At 33.4% G+C, this 10,662-nt stretch overlaps 1 protein-coding gene across 1 annotated transcript in view; it reads right to left on the bottom strand.

The window, feature by feature from the left end:
* Smp_141540 (putative thymidine kinase) overlaps nt 1-10,662 on the bottom strand; it is a gene marked incomplete at both ends in the record, with an annotated part of 52,979 nt that overhangs the window by 10,281 nt on the left and 32,036 nt on the right. The window contains 3 exons of the mRNA XM_018798307.1: nt 5,779-5,885; nt 7,133-7,818; nt 9,011-9,060. Coding sequence (XP_018653262.1) covers nt 5,779-5,885; nt 7,133-7,818; nt 9,011-9,060 — 843 coding nt within the window. The remainder of the gene's footprint in view (nt 1-5,778; nt 5,886-7,132; nt 7,819-9,010; nt 9,061-10,662) is intronic.

The raw sequence follows: 10,662 nt of genomic DNA, 5'->3' as shown, positions 1-10,662 counted from the left end.
AAAAAGCTTGGACCAGATTGCCAGGCGAAACGTTGGATTTACTTCAAATTAAAACCATATTCTCAGTACATCAGATAAATGCCCCAAAATGCCCTAGTACGGCTAAGAGTGGACAGAGTCCGCTCTACCTCTCCAAATGATCTCACACGGCCACGCGTATGTAGACTCTGACAGGGAAGTCCCACTCATTGCCTTCTCGTGACAAGGGTGTTGTTTACGGGATCGAGAGGACGAAAAGTGAATGTCCGGCGCTTTTACCGGGTTGGTGGATGTGGAGGATCCACCTAGGGGAGTTGGAAAACCCTGATTCGAAACCAATGGTGCACATGGGCTCCAGGATCCTGAAGGAACAAATGGCGTATGAATCAATCTTTGGTCACCGACTAACATGGGACTGCATCTCCTCACGACGCTCCACTGCATTGTGTATCAGTCCTTTGGGTTGAAGTCTCCGGGTGTGACCTCCTTGGAAAACCGCCTGTTTCGGTTTGGGCACCTGGGCAGTATCACATCCCTCACACAAATCGAATGAGATTTGTGCGGTGCATATATATCTGGTGCTTCCTTGTACCATGTGTTTAAATAATAATAATAATAATAACTAGGTTAAGCAGGATTCCCAGCATCTACCAACATAGCTCAGACGAGAAGTTAGTGACTTTATGGACTGATGCCATGTTTTGGTTTGGCCACCGCTAACTTTCTTTTATTCATCTACAATGCTATTGCGCTCCGTGGTAGTCAGTGGTTGGGCATGCGCAATACATGGCACAACCATCTCAGCCTATGAAGATTCACAACCTCATCAACTGATTTACCATCATCCCCTAATACTCTGTGCCTAGCCTGACTATGATTATCATGTTTCGATTAGAAATAGATTTTTCATTAAAAAAAATATTAGTGTATTAAATGAATAATATACATATTTAATTAGTTTAAATAAATCGAAAACAGTAAAATTTATTTCATTATCTGCACCAGTTGAATACAAGGCAGTTCAGTTATTCGAGTAGATAACCGAAGGTAAGAACCAGATTAGGACATACATTACATATTCTTAACAATATCCTACCTAGAAATATTAGATTAACTGAAATATAGGTAAGTTGGAAAAAGTTAACCAAAATAAGTCCTCGGATAATAAAGGTTGTTAGACGCAGATTACGTGATTATGGTGCACGAGACAAATACAATCAGTAAATAATGGCGTTGAACGGCATGGCTCATCAGCAGTGACAGTAGTACATGTACACTTATATTTTATATTGATGTGAACTTAGAAATAAAGAAGACATGACAAACAATGGAAGCTACTTTTAAAGATATCATTTCCCTTAATTCAGAGTTTTTAAAATACTAGCATTAAGTTTTCTCCCTAGTCTATTCTATAAACTATGAGCTTTCGTTTGATGTATGATTCACTGCCATATCCTTTCTGTTTTAAAGCTGTTGTAATTTAAACGTAACCTTTTGTATTGTATTTTTCTGCCCTAATGTTCAGTTTTGGACACAACTGTATTATTCTAATTGTTTATGCTTTGTGGTCGTGTGTTATTTATTTATCCATGTATCTTTTTACACTACTCTGCAATGAAAATCAGGAATAAATCAAGTAGTGTGCTCTCTCTCGCTTGTCAACCAATTAGGTGATGGGATAGTTTCCGTCTCTACCCAAGGACATTAGTCTCCATTCGGACTCATGCATTTCTGACCTCAGGGTTAAACCACTTAGCCTATCATATCAAGACCTTAACCTAGATAAGTTTCCTCCTGTATATTATTAGGTAGACAGACCAAGGACGTAGCACATATTGATCTAAATCTTGAGTTCTAATATTCTTTCATGCAAACTGCTTAATTGTCTTCTCAAACTATATTCTCAGTGTTCAGTCTTTTGCATGATCTCTCTACTACATGATTTAGATCCCTTTAGTATTCATCTAATTAATTTCAATTCGTTCTATTAATGTAATGTGGTGAATTGGGCCAACAAACATATTCACCAGACTCTACATTGGTTACAACTGATTGAGTATGGGAATTCTTAGAAGTGAGTTTAATGAAACAAGTTAAATATTAAAAATTAGTTATCTTGTTACTAAATTAAACAATATAAACTATATTTTAATCAAAACATTTAAAAAATCAAACCTACTGGCTACTGAATTCGATTCTACTAGATTATTATCATTAACCTCATTGTTAACGACTAATTTAGAATCTTCATTTACTTCGACCGATTCTCCTGACTGTCTGTTAAAGTATAAAATTAAAAAAATAAGATGAAAATTATTAAACATTGAATTTAACCCTATTTGTAGATAGAGAATACTTGGATTAAGGGTCCTTGTGATTATCAGTATCAATGGTTGGGAACGATGGATCAAATGGTTGATGAGCATAACTATCTGTGTTCATATTGGTCAATACGTAAATATACGAAAATTAACAAAACCTTTGAAATTGCTTGAAGTGGAAGCAAAAGGAGGCCTGCCATCTAGTTATCTATATTTTGTTGGTTTCAACAGATCATTATATTAATTAATTGCACAACCTATTCATCTGCGTTTGTGAAACGTTCACAACCTTTCGCTGTACAAGGTGGGAAAGACAACAATCAGAGACGTTTTGGTTACTGGGAATATACATCGAAAAGAATGTACAGCATTCAGATGTTGATTCTTAAACTGCTAACATCTAATTAGTGATCAATCAATATTTATCGTCAGGATCAATCAAAAAATAAGAAACTGAAACTTGTTGAAATACTTTGTCCTGAGAATTCTATATTGTACTAAAAATAAATTAATCCCATCGTTATTTCATTTGTCTATATTAAAAATATTCGGTTCATTTAAAAAGAACGCTATCAATAAGGAAATATCAGAAGTATGAACATCTCAACGATAGAATGACTAATATTTTAAATATACCAGCCGATGAAGTTTAAAACAGAGACTGGACTAGGTTACATGTTTGTAGCCCGTGGATCGAACTCTGGTTTGATCGTATGATGATGCTAATCTAAAAGAGATGCTAATATTTAATTATTGACCTAATTCACGTTAGAGAATAATAGAATAAGTGAAATATGAGAACGGATTTTGGATACGTATATTTCATACACTCGTCAACCCAGACCAACAATTAAAGAAACGAAACGAGGAAGCAGACTATAAAAAAACAAACATACCAACCCAGTTTGATAAAGCGTGACTTAATGTATGTAGCCATACAAAAAAAGATAAGTTGGAGACATGTAAATGAATAGGATAAGCGATGAGCACACATGTACTCATATTTAAAAAAAAGTCAAGGTTAATAAACGAATAAATTGACAAGGTCAAAATGTGAATCAAAAAGAATAAAAATTGATTGGTCTATCCGGAAACTAGAATAATCTATGTGGAACTGACATAGTAATAGATGCTAAAAACAACCAAAAATCACTGAGACGATGCTTTAATCTAGTACGGAACTCTTTAATAGAGCAGATTCACAACTAGGACGAAACAGATAACCAGTAATTTCTGATTTTCAATGATTGTCTAACTAAGGTCAGTTCATGGTATAAACTAAAAAACTCAACAATCTTCATACCCTTTCATTCTAATAATTCAAAATATCATAGATTACTATGATATGTCAATAAAATAAAACTCACATGACAACAAACAAACAGATAAGTGGGGAAGTGAAAACATACGAAATGATGATTGGTCAATTCAAATTGAAAAGTGTTGAATGATAATATAACAGAAATTTCTGCTTTATCAAACTTTACTGACACTTACAAATAAGTGAATTCTTAAGAGATATATTGATTAGAATTTTGCAGTTGTTCATTAGAAATACGATGAGAAGTATCGACAAGCTGTACAATAAAAATGTCTATATCGTCGAAAATACCGCTGGTTTGAACTACATATTTATTTACTTATTTAAACACGTAAGCATTGGTACAGGAAGGTGACACATAAATCATTTGGTTTGTGTGAGGGCCATGAGATACCGTCCTGGCACCCAAACCGAATCAGGTGATTTTCTTATGGAGCCACTCCCCAAGCCTTTAAACCTAGAAGTCTAATCCATAGAGCAGTGGAGCAACGTTAGTTTATGCGGTCCCATGGTAGCCTATGACCAACAACAGGTTAATATACCATTTTTCCCTCAGAATCGTATAACCAACATAAACCCATTAGTTTGAAATAAGAGTTTTTCAATTCTCTTAGGTAGATTCTCTGAAACCTACCTATTATCAGAAGGGGTTTTGTGGAGATTTCAGTATTTTCATAGTTGAAATCATGAGTCAATTGAAGCTAGACCACTATGGAAAACCTGGAAGCACTGGACGGCCGTTTCGTCCTATCGTGGATGCGCACTGCTGAGGAGTCCCATAATAGGATGAAACGGCCGTCCAGTGCTTCCAGGTTTTGCATAGTGGTCTAGCTTCAATTGACTCATGATTTAAACTAAGAACCTACCTATTAATCAACTCAGTTTTCCTAGACAATTTATTAAATCGATAGTAATTACACTTAATGTGTGATTCAATGTTGAATACATAAAACTATCTGTGCTTGAGTCTTAGCAACTATGTGTATAATCCAGATTATATTGTGTTAATGTATCACGTAGGTTTGATAATCTTTTCATCTTCTTATTATGTTATTCAAATTTTTTTTGTTTTGAAACTTTAGTTCATTAATTCGAGTAAAATTGTGGTGTGGTCTACTTATATCTTTATAAGCTACTTATAAGCTACCTAGCGCTTATAAGCTAAGTTCTTATTGGTCCTCTTGTGATGTGGGTCGCTTGCATCCACATAAGTAGTATATGGTGATGGTCAGACATAGAATATATTTTGGCAGAAGATCGATAAGGAAAGAATTGAAATGAAGTGCAGTTGGTAGGAAAATGCATAAACAATGGAATTAGAGAAGATGGATTGATATTTATAGAAGGAACAGTGAAGATTGAGACAATTGATTGTTATTTTGCAAATTAATTGTTTGTTGTATGGTTATCAGATCTTAGTAAGATAAATTCACTTAGTATTGTTTGTTTGAATCTTCCCATTGACGTGTTAGGACTGCAACTGGTCATTCTCTAATTGGCATATGTGCATACTGTGCGATGGTGTTTGAAGCGAAAGGTACTGGGTTCGAGTCCCAGAGTGAACATCAACTCTGATATGCAGGTACATCCAGCTGACGAGTCCCAAATAGGAAGAAACGCGCGTCAAACTGGATTCCACTGCTAGCCACTATCCATCTTAGTAAGATAGTTAGTAATTTGTGCTTAAATACATTCGATTGTCCTCAGTCGTATTCTGTTCACTACAACATTATCACAAAACCAATGAAATATCAACAACAACAACAAAAACTCACTGCTTAATGTTATTATCAAAATTTTCCTTTTGTTGATCTTTTGTAATGGACTTATGAACTTTCATAGATTGTGTATTAATCTTATGTTTTAAATTAATCAGACAATTTAAATCCATATCATCTGAGACTTCTTTAAGTAGTATATCCTTTTCATCAATATTATGATTACTATTATCATTGTCATGATTATTATTATTAAGGGTAATAATATCATCCTCTTTGAATTGTTCATCACCGTTTGGTTTATCTATAAGTTCAATGAATCTACTACTTTGAACTGTTGTTTCTGTTGTTATGACATCTTCATCATCATCATCGATATTATCATCATTATTATCATCATCTTCTTCGTTTTCTTCACCATCATGAATTAAATGTACACCATTTATAAAACCTAATGTTTCAAATTTTATATCTTCTTTAGACTTTATGCTATGTATAGAATTTGTCAAAGAATTTGAAGGTCTTGGCGATTTAGAATACATTGATCTGAAGAAAAAAAATGAAGAAAAATCTTGAACATGTAGAAGGAATCTAAGATGTAATTTAGTTAGATATCGCTAAGTAATATCCAGGATTAAAAACCTCAATATATATATAGGATATGGTAGTTGCCAAAGTTATAATTCGTTTACTTTCTGACTAATTTTCATTCCAGCATCTGAGTAACATTATTAAGGAGTACATCTATTCAGTGGTTGATTCACACTTATTTCACGCAGCTAGTAAAAAGTGAATAATCAATAGAACTTGGTTGTTAAGTTAAAACAAATCTCATCAACAAAGCTATGGGACATTAGATATTCGGACGTAGTCATCTTAGTAGGACTTATCAGCAAGATTCGCCTATGACATTGGGGCAATTGATGTTTTCGAACGTCATTCACTCAACTACATAGTTTGAGACGTTATCACTGAATTATTTGAGCTGTGAATGACCTGTGAGAGCTGCAGGCGATAATGAGTCATTTAAAGTAGAGGTCATATTGTAAACAAACAGATAGAATTCGACCAGCATTAGTGACTAAACAAGCATATCATTGGTCATCGCTTATGGACTGATCGATGTACAATAATTAGAATATGAAGGGACAGAATATAATATGCAAAAGAAACAAATATCAAGCTAATAACCGATGTTGGCAAGTTGATTCAGTCAATGCAAATTATCTTAGAACTGATTTTTTTAATAATTCAATCCAATAAGCCGAACCATCTTTAGGCACACAGCTATAAGTATCACTTCCAGGATTTTATGGGATAAATAAAAATTTGGTAGTGATGTGATTGACTATTGAACTGAGACATGCTATTAGATTCAAACTACTTGGTTGGTGTCCGCGTGACAACCGCAATCAGCGGGTGGAGACTTTGGTGATATGTCTCAAAATCAATTTGTGATGACGTAGATGAATTTACCCTTTATCTTCCTATCAATGTTCAGTTTTAGTACTTTCATATACATTCTTCCACTCTGTCTCCTTGAACCTTCTTAATAATCTCCAGTAAGTTTTTATCATTGTCGCTGCCACTAGATTATTCAGATCTTTTTGGCTACACATCTAGTTGATTTCATCATGTCATCCTAAAGTACTATGGCAACGGGCTAATATATACATATGTCCCAGAACCTACTTTAATGATAATTGACTGATTGATTGAGTGATTTGACACAAATACACACACATCTACACTCGATCTTTGCCTAAATATTGAACGAAAAATAAAATACTTACTGATGTAAAGGAATAAAATTCCCAGAAGATAATAAACTATCACTAGGTGATAATTTCAATGATAACTTTTTATTAATACTTTGCCAGTCTTTGGCATCACTTATCATATGATGAACTGCATTCGAATGACTTTTTGCCTTATATCCTGTTTCAAATGTCTCTTCTATGTTATTGGTGGTATTTGATACATTTAAAGGTAAATAAACTGAATCCGATGACAATAGATTACTAGATGATGTAATAAGTTGATCATTACAGTATGAATTCATTCTAGGTAGTTCATCAGTTAATTTTATTTTGAACTTTCCTTCTTTGATTTCAGGTAAAACTTGTCGAGGTGAATTAGTCGACATTTTTAATAATGGTTGAGGGTTAACCATAGGATATGATGATGATGATGTTTCGGGTGTAATAAACAAACTTTTATTATCATTGATATTATTGGTATTTAATTTCGGATTAGCAGGAGATGATGAGTAGGATAAACTAGACATATTGACATTTTCTGTACAGGTAGTTTTATTATTGCATTTAATCTGATTTAAATGAATATTACCATTATTTAGAATAGATGAAGCCATAGAATTATTACTGGGTAGATAATTGTTTGGAGTAGGGTTAGTAGTGGTAATAACAGACGGTGAAATCGATTGAGACATATGATTACGATCTTCATTTGAATAACACTAAAATAGAATACGGAAATTTTAGTACAGAAAACTATAAGTAGACAAGGTAAAGTAAATAATCTAAGTTAACAATTTGTATTTACTAGACATGATCTACGATAATCTTTGCTACATAAGATGAATCTTTTAAAAGAATCAGTAATTCGTATGAAGTGATTTAGCTGGACGACAACATTTTAAGCTGTTACCCAGTGAGTATTAAAAAGAGGATACCATAGAACATTACTAAAACAATCGAGAACATTAAAATCCCGCAATTTTTGTCCGTCTATCTAAATCTTAATCGTATGAAATAGCTTCAACATACTGGATATGAGGAAAAATCTTAATGGAACTACAAATGCTGTATAATCATCCATCTTTTAGGAATTGAATAAATATGAAAATCTTAAAAATAAATTGAATAGTGGCCGAATGCATAACGCGATGGCGTTTGAAGCGAAAGGTACTGGGTTCGAGTCCCAGAGTGAACATCAACTCTGATATGCAGGTACATTCAGCTGACGAGTCCCAAATAGGAAGAAACGCGCGTCAAACTGGATTCCACTGCTAGCCACTATCCATCTTTGCTTACCATGCTTGTGAATTTAGGCTATATCGAGGCAATACTCACAGTATGCACATATGCCAATTAGAGAATGACCAGTTGCATTCCTAAAAACATCAATGGGAAGATCCAAACAAACAATATTAAGTAAATAAATTGGATAGTTTCTTTGTACTAAATGATATGCTACTTCATGCAAAAGTATTAGCTGAATGTCAAGACCAAATTTAATACTTTTTAGTGAAATTAACGATAACTTATCTATGGTTTAAAAAAACAATTCTATAACGAAGAAAATGTTTTATGTCTTTAAATTTGTCAACCGATAAAATACTTGTGATGTGGGTTACTGATATCGACAGATATAAGTAATGTGTATTATCAATAGAAAATGGAATTCCTGTCGGCAGAATGTTTAGAAGATCGAAGAGAAGAGCATGAGAACAGAAAGTGATTGGTATGGAACTGAAGGAACAGTAAAGTTTGAGACAATTAATGGACATTTTGCAAATGAAATATTTACTGTATGGTTCTCAGATTTTACCAAGAAATTCTGTAATTTTGTATTTAGTTGTCCCCCACTTGTGTTCTCATTCATTACATACTGCCAAAAATTGGCAACAAATACAAACTATAACTTACATTATTCACTGAGGACGTTAGTTCTCCAGCACAGGATTTATTTGAAATACCTAAGAAGAAAATGTTTTATTTTCATTGACAAGGTGAACATACAAAGTATCTGACAATATTATTAACCATAGTGAAGAACGGATATAACAACACATTACTATAACATTGTAACTTGAATTCCTATTACAAAGAAAGCACAAGATGTATGTCATTGATCATAGTGGATTATTTTCTTGATGGACAATCAAAAATACATGATCACTGAGAATAGTTAGTAGAAGTCATAGATTGTGTTCAAATTCTGATCTCAATAAATTACATATATATCAATGTTTGTTAAATATTCCGATGGTTCTTTTTGATGCCTAGACTTGTGTTTAAACAGGTAGTTTATTTATTCTAAGTTCATTTTCTACCGAAGTCAATAAATAATAGATGGTTGATTTGTTTCCATATTAAGTAACGCAAAGATTAAGATCTTTCATTGAAATCATGAACTGATTAGTGTTGGACTATCATTGGAAGCCCGAAAGCACTGGTCTGTCGTTTTGTCCTAGTAAGGAACTCCTCAGCATCCACGACCCAGCATGTGGGAATTGAACCCAAGATCTCCGGTCTCGTGTGTGATCTCTTAAACTCTAGACCATTGAGCTGGCATCCAACGGTGTTAATGTCTAACTACTAACTAATTTTTTATCACAATATCAATTTCTGATTGTTTATTTTTGGATAATTCATTTGAGATGTAGGTTGGCAGTGGTTATTTGATAAAATAATTTAACATTATTATTATCCACATAACATACGATAAACTCTTGGTTGGTTACCTCTTAAAATGATCGACCATTCCTAAGACGAAAGCATTTCTGTTAGGTGTTTTATCTAAGATGATTAGCTTAATTTGCATATTATATTCATCAAAGACTGGTCTCAGTTGGTGTAATATTGAAAACTAAAAAACACTGAACAGGTATTTCGTCCAGGTATGGGACTACTCATAAGTTCCTATTCATGACCCTAGCAGGGATCGGACCCACAGCGAATGATCAACCAGTAGAATCACTTGATCAGAGTACAGTGGTACTATTCTAACATTAATTAATTTACGATATAATGCAATGATCATATAATTCAATTGGGAATAACAGTGCTACCTGTGATGAACACAACTCCACAAAACCTCTTCAACTAAAGGCAATTTTGTTGATTTGGTGATCAGTTATAATAATATTTCACAATATAACTTATGACTATCTACCGTTTATCATTATCAGTATTATCATGAGTACCTCATGATAATCATTTCAACTATAAATCAATAATTGTTAGTTGATCTTTCGTTACATAATCAATAACGTGTTTCACAATTATATAAATTTTACCATTTCCTTTGTAGTTCCATTATGTAATAAGTTGAGAGTAATAGGATGAATGATGAATGAGTTTTTGGATGATTAAAATAAATGAATTAATGGTTAATCGATAAATGAACAAAACAAATGATACGATCTAATTGATTGATGTCTGTACAAGGGATCAGATTATAAATTAATAATAAAGACAAAACCATTAACCAGAAGAATAGATTTATACGAATATTCGTCAAGGTTAGAACGGATAGCTTGACAAAAATTGGGCGCCGAGTATAGAGAAGTCATTAT

Source organism: Schistosoma mansoni, chromosome 6 (genome assembly GCF_000237925.1).
Source record: "Schistosoma mansoni strain Puerto Rico chromosome 6, complete genome".
In the NCBI taxonomy this organism is placed as follows: Eukaryota; Metazoa; Platyhelminthes; class Trematoda; order Strigeidida; family Schistosomatidae; genus Schistosoma; species Schistosoma mansoni.
Note: the sequence above shows the minus strand (reverse complement) of the source record. Positions and strands in the feature narration are given on the sequence as shown.